We start from the raw sequence: 26,247 nt of genomic DNA, 5'->3' as shown, positions 1-26,247 counted from the left end.
TTCAGTTACATTTAATCATTAAATGTTGTTTTTTTTGTACTTTTTTTATAAAGTGTCTTTTAATAAAAAAAATAAACTAATCAAAATAATCCATAAAGTAATGCTTGTTATTCTATACACCAGTCCTTCACCTGGACCCTCCCTGCACTGGTACCCTAGCTTGGCCTGTTCCAAGCACACATGAATGAAATCAGTGGAATTAAAATGCTCTTCATTAGCCAGGTAAGGTGTGCTCAGCTACTGCAGCATTTAGTCAGGGAAAGATGGAAAATGCAGAGTAAGGATTCCCAGGAGCAGCAAAAAAAACTGGAAATATTGCCAAAAAAGCCTTTGATATTGTTTTATTTTTATTCAAACAGTTTACCTGGATATTTAATTTACTCAAGTTACAAAAGAAGAAAGGAGAGCATGATTCAACATAAAATGAGATCCTACCATGTGGGAATCCCTTCCTATGATAAGACATTTAAATAGTCTGAAAAACAAATTAATTTCTAAAATGTCATGCCTAAATCACTTATCTTCCACTTTCCAGTCCAAATACCCTCCCTCCCAAACAATGTTTATATGTACAACATGGACATTGACCCACAAAGTTTGAAATCACCTGTGTGATGTTAGACATTTTAATGTTGGTGTGAGCTAGTCTCACAGCTCTTCACATTTACTACTGAACAGGTTACACACTACTGACCGCACACTCTAATGAATTAACACACTGAAGGCCCTGCTTGCAGCCCTCTTGTCTTCTTCTTGGGCTTTTCTATCATCATCATCATCATCATCATAATCGTCATCTCCAGCTTCAGCTTAATCATCTTACATCAGCAGTCCTCCATCTCTGAGAGATTGTAGACAGTCAGAGCTCAGACTGCCTCTGTGACTCAAGTTCTCCAGAGAGGTTGGGAGGGTGTCATGAGAACTGAATCTGCTGCACACCTTGGATCTGCAAAAGGAGATGTTCAGTCAGTCAGGAGATCAGTCAGATAACCTTGTAAAATACCAATAATAATACAAATAATACCACCAACAGGCATACTAATGTGTCTAACTGACTCTGTAACAAATTACCAGTGTTAGAAGCACATTTCAGCATTAGAGAATAAAAGAACAGTTCCGTAAGGATTCCCCAAATAGTGTTCATCCTCACCTGCTGATAGGAAGTGGTGTAGACCATGACGTTCTGCTGCTGACCATCGGTGGTGATGATTCCTGCCGGCAGCTGATTGGCTGAAATGGAAAGCACAATTGCTGTAAGTTTCAGTCACTTCTCTTACTGCTTTTAGGAGTGGAAAGGCCCCATCTTTCTATGGTATGATACTCACCAAAGCTTTCCTCTGTAAGCTCCTCACCCAGGCCTTCAGACACAGACACACCTGGGATTCCCTTCTCACCCTTCATCGCCTAGGACACAAAGTGGAAATAGCATCAACCGTTAGAGGAGGATGACATGTTGTTCAAGCAGGGCTGGGCTAAAGGCAGTCAATCCAGTCAACAGCCAATTGTATTGATCTTAGGTCACTCACTGATCCCAGTCTTCAGAAGATTGTTATCCAGTGGCAAAACCTACAGCCATATCGGCCTTCTAGGGACACAACTGTCCACCTATGTCTCAAGCTGTGCATGCCCTTGTATTTTGTAAAGTAGCTTGTAGCAAAAACAATTGTGACGGAATTTGTGTATGTATGCGTGTCTGTACGTGTGTATATGTAATCACATAGAAGGTGTGTACAGGTAATTCTCATACCTCTCGGAATTTCTGCAGGTAGAGTTTGAGGGGCTCCACGTACATGTCGAAGCCCAAGGTGGACATGGCGAACAGGATGTCCTCGCCATTTATGGTCTTTCGCTTCTCCTGGTGGCAGCGCTCACTGGCCTCGGACGTGATGAAGCTGATGAACTCGCTCACACACTCCTGGACACACTCCTTGGCATCTTTTGCTATCTGTTTTCCAGGTGACAAGATTCATAGAAGAGCCACAGCCAGGCAACTTAATACAACTTCCTTGGTAGCGAGGTATCCCTAAAAGGCAGTTGCCACTCTACCACTCACTTCTTGCCCACCCAAGACAAATCAACACAAGACTTACTTTTCCAGTCTGTGGAACTGCATTTTTCATGATGCGTGCCACATTTGCTATGGGGAGGTAGATGTCTTGTTCACGTAGGTGATCTTTACCGCCATTTCCATCTTCATGGTCATTGAGCCCGTCATCACCATCATCTTAAAGTGGAATTAAGAGAAGAAATAGGTGAACAGAGGTTAATTTAATTCCATACATACATACTATTTCAAATTAAGGGATTTGCTGGTACGTACATTGTGATAACAAAGGAAGTAGATGTGAAGACAATAGAATGTGCACAATGACTTAATGATAAAGATAGTATTAATGATAGGTCTGACTATCTTACTACTATAAACAACTTCACTCATTAGATCATTATGATGAGGTACCTCGAATGAGATCTGTTAACAAAAGACTGCTTGGCACCTACAACTCGCTGTGCTTGAGGAAGGGTTCCCTGCAGCAGGACTATGGCATTTGTCGTAAATATTGCGAGTGAAATTAATCGTGAAAAGAAAGTGTTGAAAGGTTGAGCCTTACCATCCTGGGCCTGAAGCACGTAGCCACCAGCCATGTACTCTCCTGATATACCCAGCTGAGAGGTATCGGTTGTGGAACTATCTCCGTCCATCTAAACACACGGAGAAAACAATGAGCTTCGGGCTGTGTTGGCATATGGTGGGGTTAACGTTAGCTGGTTTGTGGTGCTAAACAAATTTGGTCTATTTTCAATCCAACTAACATAATGGTTTGGTACATAGTCAGTTTCCTGGTATTTTGGCGGATTTCTCAAAACATAACGTTAGCTAGCTTATCCTACCTTCCCGCTGCGACTGATTTGAAGCTTGCTAGCATTAGCTGGAGCTGGCAGGCTACCTTCTAATGGACACTAAGGCAATGCTGTTTTTTAACGTTACTGGCTACCTAAATAATGCTTACGTTACCTATACGACTCATTCTTTGTTCTTTAAAACAACATATTTAGACTCGGTGACTTGGTCAGTGGCTATGAACAAAGCTTATCTGGTGGTCTACGCGGTGTGTACTGACACAAAGGTAAAATGTACCTACCAAGCTAGTAAATTAGCTAGTACCCAGCTAACTGTTGTTAGCGGGTCCAGAGCACAAGTCCCAACAAAGGACAGTGATCTTTGGGAGAAAGAGCTAGTTAGTAGTGTGTCCTAACTAAGAATCGCTTAGTCCTTATATCAGAGTCTATGTGACATAGAGCTGACAGCAACTTCATAATTGCCATTTATCCACTGAAACGTTCCCCATGTGGGTTTTCAACCCTTGTTTTCGCACAGAAATCGTTGGCTTGAGACTGAAAGCACAAAGCGGCCTGTAGATGGTTGTGAAATGTCTACACCACGGACACGATTTTCAGATGTGTCACACATGATTCTCAAGTCTTGCTTCTCTCAAACTCTCATTCTCACAGACAACAAATAAAAATCAGTCAGAGACGGACATTTCCATTCGAGCTAACGAGAAATTGGTTAGCAATCATTGGCCGGAGCCAGATACAAACCTGCAATGAAGCCCTGGTTGGTTACCTTCTCAAAACGGCCGTTTGGTTGGACAGAAAATGGCTGCGAAAGAACCAGTCCCAGCGCGGAGCTCGGCGATCTGACAGCAGTGCCCTCCTACACTCGCTAGGGGGCAGATATAGGCTAGTCACCACCCCTGTTCCTGTTTGTCGATTTGCGGATATTCAACCTAAAGGAATTTCCTTGGCATTTGCAGAACTCACTTTTCTATCGTTATGTTTTTCAGTGATCAACATAGCAAATTAATCCAATTCCACAAAATACCTAGAAGTTCTTAACCAGTAACAAGATTACTTTTAAGCGGTTAATATAAAACAGGCGTAGGCTTTCAATGCCAGCCTCGTTCTGGCGTGCATCCCAGTTTACCGCCCGTTAAAGTGTGTTATGGATAATGGCAGAGTGCGACTTTGATGGCCATCTAAGTTAAGGCTGTAGCTGCAACAAACTTTACATAATAAAAGGTCGACACGTTGGCTTTAACACTTGGGTTCTTCAGCAAGGCTGTGTTGTAAGCAAAATTGGCTTTAATACAAAGTCAAAGTCCTCCAGCAGATATCGGCTTATGTTTGATAATACATTTCAAATGCTGCCTGTAACTGAGAATATTGGTAATGAAGTTTCGTTAACATTATCGGGGCGAGATGACTCAGCAAAACGAGGTTTAAATTGGCTCAATATTCAACGCCTGTTGGGCAAACCTGTAAAACCTAAATCTATTCAGGATTGTACTTGTTGGTCTCAGTCCTCCTAACTGAGTGAGATCAGTGATAGATGGTGAAAAATTGACTGGTTTGTTTAAGGGGGCGTTGCATTTAAGTTTTAGAATTTCGCAGCATAAATTGTAGTCTAGTGTGAACTGGTCAGGGAACGGAGGAACACTACCATGCAAAGTCTAAGTTTTATCTCTAAGCAAACAAAAATAAAGTAGGTCTACTGGTTCTCTCGGCTATCAACGTGGTTCCCAACATGAAGATTTATGTGTGAATGGTAAATATCCCCATCGAATAATATTAGGTTTAAAGCTAGCCTGTTGAATTGATTTATTCATTAATTTACTTAGCCTACTAAACTGATCTTTCTAATGCATGCTTTTTGCGTAGCTTACTTGCATAACATGTCACTCTTGTAGCCTACATTCTTGGTAAACTTGACCAACCTAATTATAGTCTGTGTATTTCTGTCACCTATGGGAAAGCTGTGTCTGCTGGAGCTGAGAGAGAGGGAGAATTGATCAGCAATACGGAAAACTGAAATACAAAAACACTCCAGAAAGACAGGTATGCTGCATTGTACCCAGCAACCTCAAATGTAATTAGCCTGATACTGCCAACACAAACAGGACTTAAGATTCAGTTCAGGTTTGAACTACAATTTATGTAGTGGACATATAATTGTATACAGTACAGCAGTTTAAGAAATAAGACTTAGAATTAGACTACATAACCCTGAACTGCTCTTGCATACACAAATGAAAGGCAAACAGACATTAAAAGGTATAAGAAATGAGGGTGGGTTATACATGATTGGTTGTTTTCCATGTCTGTTTATTTTTTTGCCTGTGTTCCACAATGAATGAAATTACAGTGTACTGTAAAAATAATAATACAAATATATCACAATAATATAGCGCTTTTCAAAGTTCTCAAAGACGCTTTACAGACTGAAAAAGAAAACAAACAATAAACTCTGTAATAAAGACATAAAATGGAAAAAAAAAAGAATAAAAACATGGGGGGGGGGGGGGGGGGGGTAGTTGGGGGAAGGCAAGGCTGAAGAGGTGGGTTTTGAGGGCCTTTTTTATGTGGTGTGGTGTGGTAATGAGATCCACAGAGAGGGGACAGAGACCGAAGATGCCCTGTCACCCCAGGTTCGGCTGTGGTCCTCGGTATACTGTATACAGAACTTCAATTTCTTATAATTTAAAACCGTTACTATCAGTTCAAATGAGGGTTCAGTGCTAATTACCTGAAGAAAATATGGGGGGAAAAAAATCAAGTCTAATGAGACTTATAGGAATATTATAAAACCCAGTTATTCAAACAAATTATCCTGATCGGATGAATCAATTTCTTCGGCATCAGAGGCGAGGTGGTCCCTAGCAAACCTTTTTGCTGACTTTGGTTTACAGGTTATGTCATCCATGTCTTCCTCATCAGTGGTGAGTGAGTCCCAAGAAGACCTTTTGGTTAACTCTGGTTTAAAGATCATGTCATCCATGTCTTCCTCATCAGAGGTGAGGGGCTCCCAAGCACAACTGTTTGTTGACTCTGGTCTAAAGGCCATGTCTTCAGCAAGCTTCACTACTAATTTTGTGTTCTTTTCAGCACAAAAGGATTTCCACACATAACTCTGTTTGTCCTTTGTTTGTCTGAGAATGGACACCAGGATGGGCAGTAAGGGGTGTGCGTATTCAATGACACTGTCGAATGTCCCTTTGACTTTTTTATAGCCATACCCTCCTGAATGCATGCCTATCACGTTGCCAAACTCATCAAAGACAGGGGATCCAGATGATCCATGGAAAAAGCAGCTGTTGTACTCAATTTGATTGCCATCAAGTCCTTTTTTAGTTTCAAAGTATTTCTCTCCTATAACTTGTAACCATTCAGGATTTTCTGAGATGTGTTTGTTGACTCCGTCGTCATGTTTTGGACGCTCAATAATGAGAGACATGTCCATTTTCTTAACACCTCCAGCTGGGTGCCCTATGATGCAGACTCCCCCTCTCACTGGTGGCGCGCTATAGTGTTTAAGAAGTGGTGGAGGCAATGCTTCAGCAGACGTCTTTAACTCCAACACAGCATAGTCCATAGTATGTTGCAGAGAATACTTAAATTCATATGCCAAAGGCTTTTTCTTGATTGCAATTTCTTGTTTGCGCTCTGTGCTCAAATCCTCAAAATCGAACGACACACTTAGTTTGTCCAGCAACTGTCCTTGTGCATCTGTGATGACATGTGCATTAGTGAGAATACATGTCCCAAAAAGAAGAAATCCCGTTCCTCTTGCTTGATTGTTATGCCGGACCTGGCAGACAGACGCACTTAGATCCATGAGAGTTTTCACAGTTTTTATCTGTGAGAAACACTGAGTTTCCTTTGAGAATTCCTCTCTGAGGAGCTGCTGCACTTTTGCAGGAGTCCTGACATTCTCCCGAGCTTTAAGCTGCTCAACCAAACCGTCAAATTGAGAACGCAAGATTTTTTAAATCTCCGTCGTGTTTGGTATGTTTTCATATTTTGTACGGTCTGACTTCGGAGTGGTCGTCATCTCCTTTTTGTGAGAGGCCAAAAAAGCCTTTCCAGAGGATTGATCAGTTGGGATTTCTGAATGTTGACATGAATCAGCAGGATCAGCTTTGAGATTTGATTGAGGTTGATCATCCAAGTCATCCTCAAAATTTTGCATTTCTAGACTATCAGGCTGTACTTCAGTGCTGTTACGAAAAATGCTGTATAGCTTATGATCTTTCAATTCAGTCACAGAGTTTTTCATCTTCGTAATGTTCTTCTCATCATCTTGAAGAGCACCGTCCAGGGTAAATATGCTCTTTGCAAAGCGTCCATCTCTTCGTAGAGCATTCTTTACAGTTTCCCCTTTGACTGCGACAAGACACACACAATCCACTTCTTTCTTGAGGCTCTTGTTCTCCATTACAGCATTAAGTATGCCTTTTCTGCCTGTTGTGTTGACAAGAAAGGCGATCAGTTCCTCAGGGTTTTTTAAGAGTAAATCACACTCTTCAGTTTTTGGACCATCACTATTTCGGGCACGCTTGATGAAGCGTATTTCAAGCAGCTCATTATCTTCAAGTAGACAACAGGGGAAATTCACACTGATAGCTGGACGGTGGGCCTTTTCTCTTTGGATAATAACATCCACTCCAGCTTTGGCGGTATAAGTCTTCTTGAAGTCATGGTCGGTCAATAATGCCTTCAGCACTGTTGAAGAATTCGTGGCGGAAAAAGTTAATTTTTTCCCCCCCATGGAGTATCGGAAGGTTCTTGGTTTCTGTGCGGGGGGGAAAACGTACAAATAAGCATTCATTTAAAGATTGGTTTGATATAGAATACGACAAGAAATAATAGAAAGAAACTAAATAGTTGACTTACACTTGCTGCCATTTCTGATGGGATTGTTCTGTTTAAATTGAATCAAACAAAGCAGCAGTTAGCATTTCTCGGTTCACCTACAACGCTTATCAAAGTTCATAAAATCAATAGGCCTAAACTGAACAGTAACAAGGTAATGGTGATATTGCTCTGATGTTGTTACATTTTCTGGAGATTTGATTTGTATTGCTGTGATGTCTACTGACTGCCTATCTATGCCTTTTTTATTAAATAAAGGCCTGTAGCGTTTGACCCATTTTATTTTTTAAATAAAGGCCATGTCTTTGACCTTGAGGTGTGCAACTCAGCAGAGAGATTAATGGGCATCTACTACACTGAATACACTTAAAAACCTGAATCTCTGTAATTAGGTTTCCATTCCACGTGTCCTTTGGGTTGCTGATCCAGTTTATACTGTAATTATCATGATCATTGTGGTCTGGAAACATGTCATGAGATTGCAGTGTCTGGTACAAGGCTAAAAATCTGGTGCAAGTTTATAAAACATTTTGTAAAAAAACCTAAAAACTTTGAACAGTAGAGCTGGGTAGAATGTGCATTAGCTGAAGTATGCACAATAAAGCTGCTTCAGCCTATCTGCAATCTAGAATTACATATCCCATCATATTGGTTTGATGTTAGTGTGCACTACTTTTTATAAATATATGTTTATTTAACTTATGCATTTAATTGATAATAAAATGATTACATTTTTAGAAAACGAAATGGGAAACGCATACTGCATTCATATTGTTGTCATTCAACATGTGCTGACTTTAAAAATACACTCTCCACTCAGGGGAGTAGGGGAGCATGTAATGTTTCGTTTCATTTTGCTTTAAAGTAATGCAACAATTTGCCACTTTTAGAGGTATGTTTTTGATAACCAACTACGTTTGGTATCATCTTCAAACTGAAAGTGAAGGACAGATAAACACCCCTGTTATTCCTACTAGCCGTCCAGGATATGCACTATGTGGTTTTGTTGTTCGGTTCAGAACACCCCGTGAATATGTCAGAAAAGCCTTCACAGCACATTATCACCAACAATATTGCCAAAAGATGGGCCTAAGTTTAGCTAAAGAACCCTGTTGGACCGTCACTCAGTCAGGGTTGTTGTTGGGAAGTCTCTCAGTAATGCTTGAGGTGTATGTGGTGTTTCTGGTATTGAGGGGTGTCCTAGAACATCGTGAGTATGTACTGTTGAGCCTTCTGGAAATGTTGTCTGCCAAATTCAACGAAAGACAGATGTAGGAAGATGCCCCTTTGAGTTACCTTTCATTCATTCATTCATTTTCAGACCCAAATATGGAAGCCAAGATGAAGAAGAGCAAGATTCTGTCTAGCCTTCCTGCCGAGAAGTATGACTATAATCTGCTCATCTTTGGAGGAGAGTCAGGAGGTCTAACTTTGGCCAAGGTTTGTAATGTGAGGTTCAAAGTTGAAGTCTTTTATTGTCAGATGCACGGAACAACACAGAGTCAGACTGGGCACTGAAATTCTTGTGTCAAGACACAGCCCAACAACTTAACGTATAAATACTCTGAACGTATAATAAGCATATACTAAACCTATTCTTACCTCGAAAACTGAAAATATGCTAAATATACTAACAATACAAAAAAATACAATACAAGACAAGACTTTCAAGTTGCCTGTGATTATATAAAATACAAGACAGGGACAAGACAAGACAAGTCAAGTATAGATGATGTGATCTATCCACTAAGCTGTCACACAGAGCTGTAAGTATTGAGACACATAGTGTGTTCAAACATAACATGATGGAACATTTTGGAAATGCTGCTTTGCCTGCTTCCAGCCAACTTCCAAAAACTTCACACTTCATTGCACAGCAATAAAAGTGACCATCAATGCTACATTGAATCAGATTTATCAGAAACCACAGCCCCTTCAAAAATAAATGACCAGTCATCAAATATTGCAACACAGCCAAGCTTTTCTAAAAGCCTTGCCTTCTTCCAAATGGCTGAGAAGATAATCAAGTAGAGGACAAGGTAAGCTATAAACAGAATGGCAGAATTGTTTCTTATTCAGTCACATTATATAAAGGTTTTAGGTTACCTTATTGCCGTAACATGTCCACATTGCCCCACTTAAAGGCACCCAGTGCAACTTTATGTAAACATTCAATGAAAAATAAACATTCAATTTCTAGTCTTTTTTGCACGTAGTAAGTTTCAATAACTCCATACCATTACATATCGACATTCAAGGAGCAAAGATGAGACGTCGTTGTGTGGTGAGAACTGATAGAAAATCGTAAACAACAACAATCGCCGGTGGGGAGAAGCCATTTTTCCATTGACTGGAACCTGCTTTATTTATTGTAGGTTACCAAAAAATAAAGAAAATGGAGGCGATTGTTGTTGTTATCGATTTTCTATCAGTTCTCACCAAACAACGACGTCTCATCTTTGCTGCTTGATTGTCGGTATTTAATGGTATGGAGTTATTGAAACTTAGGCCTACTACGTGTAAAAAAGACTAGAAATTGAATGTTTATTTTTAAGCCTCGAAAGTTGCACTGGGTGCCTTTAAACTTACTTGTCCCTCATATTGTCTGTTTCCGTATGGTCACTATACCAAACGAATTCTGTATGGAGTGCCATTCCGCTTCGCGTCGTGCCTTATTGCTTGCGCTTACGTTTTGACCATAAATCATAAATCAGCCTTAAGCAACTCAGCAACAGCAGCCCCGCAGCAGAAACGTCATCGGTGTGGGGAAAAAACACGCAACCCAGCTGCAGCAGGTTTGCAACGCAGCCGATGTGAACTGGGCATAACAACCACCTAACCTAACCTTTGGAATCGCCATGGAATTCGGTAGCCTACTATACGTTACTTCGCTATGATTTTTTTTAATGATTTTATAAGGTTCCGATGGCAGTGAAATTATTCTTTTGAAATCCTATATATTGCATTACGAAATGAAGCAGTATCGCTAAACTCTTTGAGCGGAATGCTCATATTGGTGAATATTCTGAATTTCCTTCTAGGCGACGATGTCCTTCTATCGCCTCTTGAGTTAACTCGAACTGCTCAGACAACTGCATTAAAAAGCCTACCTGTTAAACAAGCCCCCATGGGCGTCTAAACATTTCCCTTTTCATTTTATCACAGGTGGCTGAACATTTACCGCCTGTTGAATAATAGCCCTGGGTGATTTGTTGATTCATTTGGAATAGCCTACCTGATCGTCGTGCGACTAAAGTAAGACGCGTCTAAAGACACCCTTATTAAAATTGGCTCATCAAAGTTAAAATTCTTAAAACTGGCCATTGCAGCGGGACACTGTTTTGTTCAGTGACCAGGGCGAGTAAACGCTACTGACACCAAATGGTCTGTGTAAAGTGATGTTTTCGCAAAACTTTGCTCTTCTTTCTGACTAATCTATTCAAGAATGATTTGCTGTCCCATATTCATTCTCAACTCATTTTATTTAAATAGGCCTATGTGATTATTTCAGCGTCTACTTTACATAAACGTACAAATAAATAAATTGTGCTTAAGCATTTAAGTCTTGGATGAATTCGATTTATTTTCTACCCTGTTATATATCTACACAAACGAAACAGTACAGGCCTTAAAGGCACCCAGTGCAACTTTCGAGGCTTAAAAATAAACATTCAATTTCTTGTCTTTTTTACACGTAGTAAGTTTCAATAACTCCATACCATTAGATACCGACATTCAAGCAGCAAAGATGAGACGTCGTTGTGTGGTGAGAACTGATAGAAAATCGATAACAACAACAATCGCCGCCATTTTCTTTATTTTTTGTAACCTACAATAAATAAAGCAGGCTTCCAGTCAATGGAAAAATGGCTTCTCTCCACCGGCGATTGTTGTTGTTTACGATTTTCTATCAGTTCTCACCACACAACGACGTCTCATCTTTGCTCCTTGAATGTCGATATGTAATGGTATGGAGTTATTGAAACTTACTACGTGTAAAAAAGACTAGAAATTGAATGTTTATTTTTCATTGAATGTTTACATAAAGTTGCACTGGGTGCCTTTAAGTAGCGGGCCTTACTGTTATGTTTAACTGTTCCGTTTGATGTAGCATGTTGCCTACGTTGTTGTTGATTAACAAAGTTAAAATTCTTAAAACAGGCCAATGTAGCTGAAAGGACAGGTAAACGCTACTTACATCAAATGATCTGGATAAGGTGATGTTTTCACAAAACTTCAACTCGAAAGTCCCCGGCTCGTATGCTCTTGTTTCTGACCAGTGGCTTTTAGAATGATTTTCTTATCACTTAAACTACCCGCCTTTTCTTCGTCTTCCGGGATTTATTCTTTTTGATTTAAATTAACCGCCTTTTCTTTCTCTTCCTGGATTTATTCTTTTTTATTTAATAGCATTCGTTTCGAAGTGTATTACTGCCACCCACTGGATAATTGAATACTTCATTTGTACATGCTGAGATCCTTACCACTGTCAGTTGTAGGCTGCAGAACTTAAATGAAAAATGAATGAATGATGAAATGAAAATTAATGAATGAATGAAATGAAAAATGAACGAATATTTTTCTTAAATGTAGGCCTACTTATTTATTTCAATGCATGGCATTAGCCATTATTTTCTGTAAAGCAGTCTTCTACCAGCCTCTGCAGCATGGTAAGACATGGAGGATGGTCTTTCACTCTTCAGGAGTCTATGTTGGATAGGAGGAGGAAGACGAATTTGAAGTTGATGATGGCGACAATTATGCTCTCTGCCTCTATGGCACCTGATCACTAAGCAGATGAGGACAGCATCCTCCTCCTAACTCACAGACTGGCAGTGGGGTGGCAAATAAGGGGTCCAATAAGGGTGGCAATGAGGTTGGCTGCAGAACAGCTGCATGTGAATATTGAATGGCTCACAATGGACATACATTGGCTGGATAGAGACCCATCATCCATACAAACAGGTAGCTGTTTTGTACACTGGGCTTTCATGTTCCTAAACAGCCTGATAGGCCACTATCCAGCACTACAACTGTTAAACTGTGGGAAAGCAGTTTTTTGTGGTGGCTGTAGCAGAGGCCACTTACTCACCCAAAAAGGTTGACATTTGGCCCTGTCCAGTGAGAGAATGAATCCTCTGCAAAGCTGGATTACCACCTGGAGTGATTTTAACCAAACAGAGTGCTAGAAGAACCCACTCCATTTTATCTTTGTAGGATCAGAAGTGTTGGATTTTGGCGGTGTTCCGACTTGACAACCATTGGAAAATAACTATGACATTTAGAAGGCTAGAAAGGTTTATAAGTCTCCCTAGATCATCAGGTGCAGATGATGGTGTCTGCATCTTCGAAGAAGTTTCTCACACTGTCTCTTGACTGTCTTCTTCACTGTCTCATAAATGTTTGCCCAAATCTCTCAACAGGTAATTAATAATTTTTAAAAGTCCATCAGTGTCCTGGTTCTCTGCTCAGAAATTAGACAATTGGACAGGCATCAACCATTCAACACAAAAGCAGATTGATTAAGTTGAACACCTAGGAGGCGCCACACAAAGTGTAGTTTCCTCCACAGTGGTCAAAATAAAACACAAATCAGTCTCATGAACTATATCAGTCTCCATACAAATATTAGACTATCAATTTGGAACTCTGTTTAATAATTAAACTAATAACTACAACAAAAGTTACTTTACTAATAGCCAGGTTTAAGGTATTTGGAGTTCTGAATAGAAGAGGTTGGCAGCATTTATTCTTGTGTAACATTAAATAGACCAGCGTATATAATTCAAATAATTTATTAACACAATTATGAGAAATAACAACATACTGTATACTCTAACTAACTGTAACTAACTAATGAATTGAAGTGAGTGTGTATGTGTGTGAACTTGTGTGCGCACCAGAAAGAATGTGTGTGTGTGTTCCTTCTATCACCGTAGTTCTCTGGCATGTGTGTGCACAATCACGAACAAGTTATGTTCACTCGAATGTGGGTATTTTGATGATGGCTGTAAGAGCATCCTATTGATGAAAACAATCAGTGTTGTCGGTCAGGAGAAATTCAAAAGAAGAAAATCTTTTAGTTCAGAGCCTATAATAGTTGTACTATTATAAACAATGTTTTGTATCTTTGTGTTCATATATGGCAGGGGCCACTAAAACCTGAATGTATACAAAATATACTGTGTGTCCTTACTGATAGATCTGATATTATAATTGAGCATGTAAGCAGACATGCTAGGCATCAAAGGCATAAAGAGATTTCACATGATCCAGGACGATGTAGTGAATGATTGACAGGTGTCATAAAAGGAGACTTGAAACAAGGTGTAAGATAAAAACGCTCAAGGCGGGTTTTACTTTGATAACACAGCAAAGGCCACGATGGGCAAACAAGAAACAGAATTCAGGACACAGGAGAACACAGTATGTAGCTTCTAGCTTTGCTCAGGGTGACAAATGACCTGCTGATAACAGCCGATGCAGGATCACCCTCAATCCTCATCCTCCTGGACCTGACTGCTGCATTTGACACAGTGGACCACACTATCCTGCTAGAGCGCCTCCACACCACCATTGGACTATAAGACTCTGCACTCAAGTGGTTTCAGTCCTACCTTTCTGGCAGAACTGAATATGTCTCACTGGGAAGTTGCCAGTCCAGACAGCTCCCTGTCTCCTGTGGTGTTCCGCAAGGGTCGGTCCTCGGCCCAATCCTCTTCATTATGTACATGCTCCCCTTCGGACGCGTCATCAGCAGACATGGGATGTCTTTCCACTGTTATGGTGATGACCCACAGCTTTATATCAAAACTGCCCCAAGCCCCACTGCAGCCATGTCATCTCTCAACGCCTGTCTTGGGGAGATAAAGGCATGGATGAGCAACAACTTTCTCCAGCTTAATAGTAGCAAAACTGAAGCCCTTCTTGTTGGTACCCCACACCAGGTTCAGTCATCCTCCTTGACTCATCTCACCTTCGACAGCCAGGTCATCCCCCTCTCCTCCACAGTCACTAATCTCGGAGTTAAGTTTGACTCTCACCTGAACTTTAATGATCATATAAAACACCTGTGCAAAACCTCTTTTTATCATCTAAGAAACATCTCCAAAATCCGCCCCACTTTAACCCTATCAGATGCAGAAAAGCTTGTCCACGCCTTTATCTCCTCAAGACTGGACTATTGTAATTCACTCTTCTATGGGATCACTGGCAAGAACATCCAGAAGCTGCAATACATCCAAAACAGCGCTGCCAGGATTCTGATGAAGGTCCGGAAATATGAGCACATAACACCAATATTACACTCACTACACTGGCTCCCTGTCTCTTTCCGGATAGACTACAAAGACCTTATAATCACCCATACATGCATTAATGGACATGCACCTCCCTACCTGCAAGAATTAATTAATCCCCAAACCTCCACCTGCACCCTCAGGTCTTCAAACAGCTCGCTCCTCCGCGTCACCAAAACCAGGCGTCGCACCATGGGCGACCGGGCCTTTTGCTCGGCAGCGCCACATCTATGGAACAGCCTCCCTGACCACCTAAGGGCAACGCAGACGCTGGATTCCTTTAAAGCTGGACTTAAGACTTTTTTATTCCGGAAGGCATTTCTGGCCTTGTGTTGAATCTTTTCTGTTATGCTTATGTTAATATTTAAATTTGTTTTTAATTTTATTGTATTATTATAGTTATTGTATTGTTGTATTGTAGGCACTCTGAGATTCCTTTGAATGAAAAGTGCGTTAAAAATAAAATGAATTATTATTATTATTTATTTATTATAGACAAACAGTATCGCCCGACTCACATTGTTGCGTTGGAATGCGTTGATGCGTCAGGGTTAACGCATCCCCATTCACGTTGCATGGGGTGACATCATCCTTTGCCGAACTGAATTGAGGCTCCGTTTGGTTCGCGTGCGTTGCGTATCATGCTTTGCTTGCGGCAAGAGTTGAAGAAGGTTGAACTTTTCGAGAGGCAATGCACGCGTCAGCCAATCATATTGCCTTTCATGCATAACTGACAGCACAGGCGCTAGCCAATCATATCCCGTATATGCTCACGTCCACAGAGCGGCAAACTCAAAAAAAAAAAGATGGCTGCCAAACTCCGTAGATGGTCGTATTTGTACCTACAAGTTGGTTGTTTGACTTTTTTTTGGTTAGATTTTTTAAAAGTTACCGAGAAATAGACACTGTACAATGTAAAAACCCCTTAATTGTAACTGAAAAATACGTATCATAGGATTTGCGAGGTCTCTGAGCACCCTGTCTAATGATAGCATGCAACTACTCAAAGGGGAAAAGCTTGCTAGTGATGACCTGTCAATCTCACTATAACGTCTCCGGTATCAACAGAACCCCATGCGCCAGACTCCTCCTCTGCCTTCCGTTGGATTAACGCATTCCAACGCATCAATGTGAGTCGGGCGTATGACACAGACACAAAGGAAAAGTCCAGGCCTTAATTAGAAACTCAGTTAACACATGGGCTACAGGTGTGAACCGGGGAGGATGAACAGACTGGGGTGGCATATGGTACTGGAGCAGGCAGGAACCCAGACTGGAGTAGCTGCAGTTACGCCCGACTCACATTGTTGCGTTGGAAGGCGTTGATGCAACGGGCGGTGGAGGAGGAGTTTGGCGCATGGGGTTCTGTTGATAACGGAGACGTTATAGTGAGATTGACAGGTCAACAAACCAATCACGTCATTAGTAAGCTTTTACCCTGTGAGTAGTAGCATGCTAACCCTAACCCATCATTAGACAGTGTGCTCAGACACCTCGCAAATCCTATGATACGTATTTCTCAGTTACAATAAAGGGGTTTTTACATTGTACAGTGTCTATTTCTCGGTAACTTTTTAAAAATCTAACCAAAAAAAAGTCAAACAACCAACTTGTAGGTACAAATACGACCATCTACGGAGTTTGGCAGCCATGTTTTTTTTTTGAGTTTGCCGCTCTGTAGACGTGAGCATATACGGGATATGATTGGCTAGCGCCTGTGCTGTCAGTTATGCATGAAAGGCAATATGATTGGCTGACGCATGCATTGCCTCTCGAAAAGTTCAACCTTCTTCAACTCTTTCCGCAAGCAAAGCATGAAACGCAACGCACGCGAACCAAACGGAGCCACAATTCAGTTCGGCAAAGGATGACGTCACCCCATGCAAAGTGAATGGGGATACGTTAACCCTGACGCATCAACGCCTTCCAACGCAACAATGTGAGTCGGGCGTTAGTGGAGCAGGAACAGAGGGACGTGTTGCAGAGGCTGTGACAACAGGTGTTAGTCAAAATCCTGTTACGGATTGTTGGTGATGTGAGAACTCAAATGCACGACTCAGACATCAGAGGAAGAATGAAGAATAAACTTTTACTTTCCAGGGTTTGGTACACGGTAAGACAGTCCAAGAGCAGGCAAACAATCAAAATTGGCAAGGCAAAAGAGAAGTTGAAATACAGTCCAGGGTTGGCAACACGAGAAAACTTAATTAAATCAATGTGAACACGGCGAAACCACGGAAGAGATACAAACACGCAACATTTATGACGAAAACGCAACTACAGACATTAACACTTGGGCCCTGTTCGGCGTACGACTGAAGCTAAGATAATTAATTTAGCTCGCAACTGGAGATTAACTAGCTCGCTAAATGAGAACAGGCCAAACCGGTCTGGCGACGGGCGCTAATTTATTTTAACCTCAAGTTAATTTATCTCGTCAGCTAAATTGCGCGTGCACGTCTTGCTTCAAAAGGAAAGAAAGGTCGATCCCCAAAACCATGATTTTTTTGAAAGGTATAATGGTCTAAACTCAAAGAAAAAGACTATTTTTTTTCTCCGATAACGCAGGATATGATCATGAACGCGTTATGAAGAATTCAAGACCATAATCATGTCAAAATTCAACACTCCCGTGGCTACCACAGCAATATAAGAAACTGTCTATAAGAGGTATAATACGTGACATCTTCTCCCTACACGATATGGTTCTATGGTGCAGCGGGTTGAGCGTCTGGCTTGCGTGCTACAGATCACTGGTTCGACTCCTCTCACCCTCGTAAGAATTGTAGTTTTAAATCGCTTTGAATAAAACCGTCTGCTAAATGACTAAATGTGAATGTATTAATAAGAGATTCAATACATTTAAGCAATGAAAAGAAATTGTGTCTATTTCTCTCTTCTTATCATGCACCCACCTCCACCACCATTCACTACCGCACAAACACTAGACACGTTTCCAAAACTAAACGTTTGCAATGATGTAAGTTAAAGTAGGTAAAACAACTTTAGCCAATATCTATTTGGGTTATGTGCTCAAATTTCCTGGGATCAAAGAAAACGTTAGTATTCATGTGCAAACTAAAAATCACGTCTCAGGCAGCCTGAGACGTGATTTTTAGTTTGCACATGAATACTAACGTTTACATGAAAGTTATTTCGGGTTTATCAACTGTATGTCTCAACTGTACTATCTACCACTGTCATATAATTATGAGTGCTTTGTTCTCCGCATCGCCGACATTACAAAAATGAAGGCTACCACTGGCAAGAAAGTGATGACATTCAATGTTTGACGGTGGTGTAGCCTATGCAATAAATGACTCGAGAAGGTCTTCTAAATTAATTATTCCTTGTCGGGTGGATCGGTAGCGCTCATACAAGAACTCATCATTATGGAAAAATGGATCTTCTTGGCGATCGCAAAGAACTCTTCCTACGCTAATCAAACTGACTCCTTGTCAATGGGATCCCTCCTTTAGGCGTGGGTATGGCAAGTTTAGCCAGCTAAACTTTGCTTAGCCTGCCCTGGAGCAGGCTAAGGCTAAGCGATTAATTACCATGGAAATTGAGCAAAAGTTGCTTCGCCGAATCCGCTAAAGTGGTGTTGTCTTTTTTTAGCCTGGAGTTTAGCTCGCTAAACCGCTTAGCGAGTGACGCCGAATAGTACCATGGACTATATATACACATAACAGACAACAAGGGACAGGTGATAACAATCAAGGCAGCAGACGATGAGACACAGGTGGACTAAACGAGGGGAATTAACAGGGCACAGGAGAAACCAATAAGACAAACAAACCAGGTGATGATTGTGAACAGGTGAGGGGTGGAGACACGGACAACATCAAGGGCACATGGCATACACAAACAAACACAGGAAAGCACATGGTGGAAAGCACATGGTGGGAACACGGAAGCACAATGACTAGACAAGGAACAAAGATCACATGACACACAAGGGAGACAAACTAATAAACAGAACAAGCAGAATCACAAGGGGAGGGCGTGAGGAGACAGACACGAGGAGACAAGGTTAAACAAACACAAATGAAGAAACACGTGAGAACACAAGGGATACAAGACAGGGACAGAGCACAGACCTTACAAATCCATGTCTTCGTCATCAGAAGGGCAGTTGTCCACAACACAACTGTTCGTTGACCCTGGTTGAAAGGTCATGTTGTCAGCAAGCTCCACCACTAGTTTTGTGTTCTCCGCAGCACGGAAGGAGTCCCACACATATCTCCGTTTGTCCTTTGTTTGTCTGAGAATGGACACCAGGATGGGCTGCAAGGGGAGTGCGTATTCAATGATACTGTCGAATGACCCTTTTTTTTTTTCGTTTTTGTAGCCATACCCTCCTGTGTGCATGCCTATCACCTTGCCAAACTCATCAAAGACAGGGGAGCCAGATGATCCATTGAAAAAGCAGGTGTCGTACTCAATTTGATTGCCATCAAGTCCTTGTGTACTTTTAAAGTATGCCTCTGTTATAACTTGTACACATTCAGGATTGGCTGAGATGTGTTTGTTGATTGCATCTTCTTGTTTTGAACGCTCAATAATGAGAGACATGTCCATTTTCTTAACACCTTCAGCTGGGTGCCCTATGATGCAGACTCCCCCTTTCAGTGGTGCTGTGCTATAGTCTTTAAGAAGCGGTGGTGGCAATGCTTCAGCCGACGTCTCTAACTCCACCACAGCATAGTCCATAGTATGTTGCGGAGTATACTTAAATTCATATGCGACTGGCTTATTCTTTATTGCAAATGTTTGTTTCCTTGCTGTGCTCAAATCTTCAAAATCGAACGACACACTTAGTTTGTCTAGCAGCTGTCCTTCATTTGTGATAACATGTGCATTAGTGAGAATACATGTCCCAAAAAGAAGAAATCCAGTCCCTCTTCCTTGATCGTTATACCTGACCTGGCAGACAGAGGCACTTAGATCCATGAGCTTTTTAACAGTTTTTATCTCAGAGAAACACTGAGTTTCCTTTGAGAATAACTCTCTGAGGAGCTGCTGCACTTTTCCATTGGTCTTGAAATTCTTCCGAGCTTCAAGCTGCTTAACCAAACTGCCAAATTGAGCACGCAAGATTTTTAAAAACTCCTCCGTTTTTGGTAAATTTTCATATTTCCTACACTCCTTTTTGTCAGAAGCCGATAAAGCCTTTCCTGAGGATTGAACACTTTTGATTTTTGATCCAGAATGAGAATGTTGACATGAATCATCAGTATCAGCTTTGGAAGTTGATGGAAGTTGTTCATCCAAGTCATCCTGGGAATTTTGCGATTCCAGACTATCAGGCAATTCGTCAGGACTCTTCCGAAAAATGCTGTATAGCTCATCATCTTTCAATTCATTCACAGAGTTTTTTATATTCGTAATGATATGGTGATCATCTTCAAGAGCAAGGTCCTTGGCAAATATGCTCTTTGCAAACCGTCCATCTCTTCGTAGAGCATTCTTTATAGTTTCCCCTTTGACTGCGACAACACACACACAATCCACTTTTGTCTTGAGGCTCCTGTTCTTCATTAAAACATTCTGTATGCCTTCTCTGCCTTTTGTTTTGAGAAGAAAGATGGTCAGTTCCTCAGGGTTTTTTAAGTGTAAATCAGACTTTGCAATATTTGGAACATGCATTTTTTGGTCACGCCTGATGAAGCGTATTTCAAGCAACTCATCATGTTCAAGCAGACAACAGGGGAAATTCACACTTATAGCTGGACAGTGGGTCTTTTCTCTTTGGATAATAACATCCATTCCAGCTTTGGTCTTATGGGTCTTCTTGAAGTCACGGTTGGTCAATAATGCATCCAGCACTGTTGAAGAGGTTGCGGGGGAAAATGTTTCTGTTTTTTTTCCAGGAGTAGAGAACCGTAAGGTTTTTGTTAAAGGTTTCTGTGCGGGGGGGAAACGTACAAATAAGCATTCATTTAAAGATTTGTTTGATATGAATAGAATCTGACAAAAAAAGAATTGAAAGTAACAGAATACTTACACTTTCTGCCATTTCTGATGGGATTGTTCTGTTTAATTCTGTTCTGTTAAAATGAATCAGACAAAGCAGCAGTTAGCATTTCTCGGTTCACCTAAGGCTTATAAAGGTTCATAAGATGAAAAGGGCTTAAGCTTAACAGTAACCAGGTAATGGTGGTATTGCTCTGACGTTGTAACATTTTCTGGAGATTTGATTTGTATGGCTGTGATGTCTAATGACTGCCCACCTATGCCTTTTTACTAACTTTATTGAAAAAAGGCCATGTCTTTGACCTTTAGGTGTGGAGATGTACTCGGCAGAGAGGTCAATTTACTACACTGAATACACTTAAAAAGCTGAATCTCTCCGATTAGGTTTCAATTCCACTTCTGACTAACATATAATGAAATGTGTCCTTTGGGTTGCTGTTCCAGTTTTTAATTACGATGTTCATTGTAGTGTGGAAAGGAGATTCCAGTGTCTGGTGCAAGTTTGTAAAACTTGTTTGTCACCTGGATAAATTAACACTTAGCTTCTTGTGGTTATGTCCTATATGCCTTCGCTGAGGTTTGAACAGTAAAGCTGTCTGGTGTACGTATCCCATCATAAGGCTTTCATGTATGTTAGTGTGCAGTACTTTCTATAAATATATGTTTATTTAACTTATACATTTTATTCATAGGAAAACTAGTACATTTTTGGAAAACGAAACGGGACACGCATACTGTACTTTTGTCGTTCAACACAACTACTATAAAACTCAACTATAAAAATATCGTGCTGACTATGAAAATACTCTCTCCACTCAGTTGGGCATGTAATGTTTAATTTCATTTAGCTTGAAAGTAATTCTATGTCACAACAACATTTTTGGTCTGGAAGTTCGGTCTGGCACTGCTCCTTTGGGGAGAAATTATCACAGATCCGAAACGGATCTAGCCAATCAAATTGTCAGGGCAGGATTTATACGATGATGGACAGATGGCTTGAGTTGAATTAACGGTAGATTCGAAATCGTACCAAGATGGCGGCGTCTCGGTAGCCTGTTAGTGAGTGGGCCACACCTGTGGTGCCTGTAATCAAAAAGGTTGGCACAGTGAGACTGTGTGGCGATTTCAAGGTCACCCTCAACCAAGCTCTCTGCGTGGATAGATACCCAATTCCACGCATTGTGGACATTTTTGCCTCTCTAGCAGGAGGGCAACGCTTCAGTATGTTAGACTGAATGCCTATCTACAGATGAAGGTAGAAGATAAGTGTAGGAAGCTGCTAACTATCTCCTATTCCGCTTTAATCGCCTGCCCTTTGGCGTAGTATCATCACCTGGCTTGTTCCAAAAGGCCATGGACCAAGTAATTGTCGGACTGGCTTTTTTTTTTGTTTGTTTGTTTATTGATGGAAATTGGTGGTATACAGAGTAAAATGGGAAGCATTAATGGTACAATCTCCATGTTTTTTCTTTTTTTTTTTTTACAGCAATAGCATCATCCAACAATACCCTGAACTAGTATGATGAATGTACAAATAAAAAAATAAATACAAAATAAAACAACACATAAAATAATAATAATGATATCATTAATAAAAATACAAAATCATAAATATACATGAAAACCCCCACAGTAAAAAGAATAATAAAGAGAAAAACACACACATATATCTTAAGCCCTATATGTTTCCCGAATGTGAATCAGCGTTTGAGAGCATTATTACAAGTACGCACACTCTCAGAGACCGTGTGAAAGGCCAGGGTACACCAACTGGATCATGTCTCCAATTCCTTTAAGTTATCAAAATATTCAATAATAGGCTGCCATCTACTGTAGAAGCTCTTCATGGACCCTCTAAGTGTAAATTTAATTTTTTCTAGCTTGAGAAAGAGCATGACATCCTCTAGCCAACAACACTTGATGGTGGAGTGGTGGATTTCCACATAAGGAGAATTCTACAGCGGGCAAGCAATGAAGTGAATGCTATAACATCCTATTGAGCTCTAGTGTCTAGTGTATCTATTTTACATTTATGGAACGTTTACTTATTTATCTATCTATGTCTCTTTACAAGTATTTGTAACCCCCCCCCTTTATTTCCCTTCTTTCCTACTGTGAGGCGCATTGTGTTACCTTTGTGTATGAAATGCGCCGTACAAATAAAGTTTGATTTGATTTGATTTAGTGACTGTATCTGTAGGAACACCAAATATTGCAATTAAAGGATTTGGATTAATGGAAATGCTAAGAGCCTCAGATAACATTTGGAATACTCCAGACCAATATGATTCAAGAGAAGGGCAGGACCAAAACATCTGGGTAAGATTTGCAGGAGAAAAAGAGCACCTGCTACAGCTAGCATCAGCCCCCAGATATACAGTATTTTCGCAAGTTTTGCCTTACTATATTGTGCTCTGTGTAGCACTTTAAAAGGAATGAGTGCAAGGCGAGCACAGGATGATGATTAATGAACTCTTTCCAGTGCACGGTCACAATAATCTCCCATTCCTAACTCCTCCTCTCCCTATGGTCTTCCAAAGAGAGCAATTTCTGATATAAAACTGAAATAATTCCTTTTTCAGGTTTTAAAAGAGTTATGTCTTCCCAGAGTTCCTGCTCAGGCAGGGAGGGAAAGGAGGGGAAATTAGTCTTAAGAAAATGCTGAATTTGGAGATATTGAGAAAACGGTTGTCTTGGGAGGTCATGCAATCTCAGTAGATTCTCATAGCTATCCAGTGTTTTAGAACTATAAAGGTCACAATTCTAATTCACAACCCTAGACAAGATCAACGGTGCAACTGACGCTCAGAAACTATTTAGAACTATAAAGGTCACCATTCTAATTCACAACCCTAGACAAGATCAAAGGTGCAACTGACGCTCAGAAACTATTCTCCACATTCAAAACTCTCTTCCACCTTCCTCTCCCTCCCCCAGCTACCAACTTCACTGCTGATGCCTTTGCTTCCTTTTTCGCACAGAAAGTGGCAGCCATCGGGATACAATTCAACCAACTGTCTCCTCCCCCTAAGGGCACAACCGTCAATGGCTCATTGTTTCCTTCTTTCACCTGTCTCTAAGAGTGAGGTGTCCAAAATCCTAACAGGTAGCCGTCCTTCTACATGTCCGTTGGACCCCATCCCATCCAAAATCCTTCAAGCCATATCACCTGCCGTCTTACAGTTACACTAGGTCTCGTAGCTTGACTGTTCTCTCCCTGTGCTAAATGACTAAATGTAAATGTTATGGTAGAGATTACCCACCCAGAACACTCAAATACATAGCAGAAGGACTCTGCATATGGATGGTGGTTGTTTACTTTACATGGTAACTCCTGTGTGAGCATGACAATGTTCATATGGGGGACTGATAGAACTGCAATAGTTATTCTACTGTTATTTTATATCATTTGTATCTGTAATATATATTGATGTTTCCAACTCTAATTGGCTGTTGCATGGTGGTTCTTGTGTAAGCATAGAAATGCTCAAATGGGGAACTGATGGAACCAGAAATATTGCTATTCTGTTGTTGACACATACTCCTCTCTTTTTCCTCCCCTGCCACTATGCAAAACGATATGTAAAGAAGTGAGTGTGTGTGTGTATCTTCAATTGTCAGCCAGCCAGGTAAGTTGAAATGGCAGAGAAAAAAAAAAGACAGATATTCCATTTTTTAGTGCTCAGAATCGGCGAGTAGAAAGACCCCAGTAATATCAAGGCAATTTGATAGAGATTTACATAAGAAAGGAATGAAATGCTTATGAAAATGTTTCATAATGGTTTCATTAGGCAAAACCAAGTCAGAAAACACAACTGGGCACAGAGAGCCAGTCAGACCGAGGCATGGAACATTTATATTTAGTAGTGCTGTCAAACGATTAAAATATTTAATCGCGATTAATCGCATTTTTGTCATAGTTAACTCAAAATGAATCGCAATTAATCGCAAATTTGTATCTATTCTAAATGTCCCTTCAATTATTTTTTCCATCATTTTTATTTTATTTTAATGCGCTTATCAACATGGAAAAGTGGATTGGCTTGCTTTATGCAATGTTTTATTTTATTGAAAAACAACATTGCCGAACAGGGCAATATTTCAGATAAACAAGGACTCAGCCTATAGTGCAGTTAAACCATGGCTTAATATTTTCTTTTTTTCAAGTTTGCTGTGAACATAGAAGTCAGGCCTCTTATTTCAAAAAGAAATGAACCGTAACAGTAAGGTTACCAATAAAAGATAAGCCAACTTCTTCTGTGCTTTCAGCCAGCTGCCTGTTGACACAGTGAAGCTCGCTTCTTTTACACAACTTTTACAGGTAAACTTTCGATTCAGAAGTTTTTTATTATCCATTTCGCTGTATCGCGCTCACCATTCACTCAAACACAACGTTAGCCTACTACACAGTTTGTGAGGCAAAAAAGAACGTTAATCTAAAAAACAAAAACGTTAATCACGTTAATCGAGCGATAAAACAATTGACGTTGTAAAATGGGTTCGCGTTAACGCCGTTAATAACGCGTTAAACTGACAGCACTAATATTTAGTAATTTAGCAGACACTTTTGTCCAACGCGACGTTCACGGAAGTGAACAGTCAAGCTACGGGCAATACAGACAATAAATACTATTTTACATTAGAAAATGTAAGCGGAACTACGAATGAGAATAGTTTTTTAATCACAGGTGACTGAACATTTACCGCCTCTTGAATAATAGCTGTCACAAACTGGAAACTTGAAACAAGAAATTGGATGCAAATGCAAAAGACGTGTTTTACTGCCACGATGGGCGAGTGCCACGATGGGCAAACAAGGCAAAGTTTACAGGACAGGAGAACACAGTACGTCTTGCTGAACACAATCAATTACACACAAAGACAAAGGAAAAGTCAAAGGCTTACATAGGAGCTCAATGAATACATTGGCTACAGGTGAGAACTAAACTTAACACACCGGTCACACGTACGCGTTGGAATGCGTTGATGCGTCAGGGTTAACGGATCCCCAAAGTTACCAATAGATAAAACAAGACAGGAAAACGCTACTTACATCAAATGGTCTGGATAAGGTGATGTTTTCGCAATACTTCAAATGCAACGCAGAAGTGAAATACCAGAGTATATATATTTTATAACGCTAAGTTCACTATAGCTATCCAGACAGAGGAGCACAAAGACATTGACTAATGCTGACTAATGCTGATTCAGTCCTAATATACCATCCACAGTAACCAATAGAAAACCTCCATATTCACGACCA

The 26,247-nt window shown here is 40.5% G+C and overlaps 3 protein-coding genes and 1 pseudogene across 8 annotated transcripts in view; 1 reads left to right on the top strand and 3 right to left on the bottom strand.

Annotated features, from left to right (window-relative positions):
• Positions 1–334: 334 nt before the first annotated feature.
• Positions 335–3,972, bottom strand: nfyba (nuclear transcription factor Y, beta a). Of its 4 annotated transcripts, none has more exons than XM_080851790.1 (7): positions 3,601–3,972; positions 2,610–2,700; positions 2,091–2,224; positions 1,748–1,945; positions 1,326–1,404; positions 1,151–1,230; positions 335–946 (listed from the first exon to the last, which is right to left on the bottom strand). In XM_080851790.1, the coding sequence occupies exons 2-7, from the start codon at positions 2,698–2,700 to the stop codon at positions 914–916; spliced, it is 615 nt and encodes a 204-aa protein (XP_080707916.1). In that variant the 5' UTR covers positions 3,601–3,972; the 3' UTR covers positions 335–913. The 4 variants fall into 4 exon arrangements, with proteins under 4 accessions (XP_080707916.1, XP_080707917.1, XP_080707915.1 ...); XM_080851791.1 differs by having other exon boundaries at positions 3,626–3,972; XM_080851789.1 differs by lacking the exon at positions 3,601–3,972 and adding an exon at positions 3,141–3,431.
• A 98-nt stretch (positions 3,973–4,070) lies between these two features.
• LOC308375370 (thioredoxin reductase 1, cytoplasmic-like) overlaps positions 4,071–26,247 on the top strand; it is a 43,983-nt gene continuing 21,806 nt past the window's right edge. Inside the window, exons 1-3 of one of the 2 annotated variants that reach the window (XM_080851488.1) lie at positions 4,071–4,606; positions 4,815–4,896; positions 9,032–9,150. The gene's annotated coding sequence lies outside the window, so the exon portion shown is untranslated. The remainder of the gene's footprint in view (positions 4,607–4,814; positions 4,897–9,031; positions 9,151–26,247) is intronic. The other variant, XM_080851489.1, reaches the window with a different exon arrangement.
• On the bottom strand, positions 5,651–7,743 carry LOC308375508 (serine protease FAM111A-like; annotated as a pseudogene). The gene is made up of 2 exons: positions 7,732–7,743; positions 5,651–7,630 (listed from the first exon to the last, which is right to left on the bottom strand). The product of its transcript is annotated as a serine protease FAM111A-like (transcript).
• On the bottom strand, positions 19,110–21,027 carry LOC308375507 (serine protease FAM111A-like; the record flags this gene model as incomplete). The annotated part of the gene is made up of 2 exons (XM_080851675.1): positions 19,110–20,915; positions 21,016–21,027. 2 exons carry the CDS (start codon positions 21,025–21,027, stop codon positions 19,110–19,112), a joined length of 1,818 nt encoding a protein of 605 aa, XP_080707801.1.

The sequence above is a fragment of the Sprattus sprattus genome, assembly GCF_963457725.1.
Source record: "Sprattus sprattus genome assembly, chromosome: 14".
In the NCBI taxonomy this organism is placed as follows: Eukaryota; Metazoa; Chordata; class Actinopteri; order Clupeiformes; family Clupeidae; genus Sprattus; species Sprattus sprattus.
This window is presented reverse-complemented; position numbering and strand designations above follow the sequence as displayed.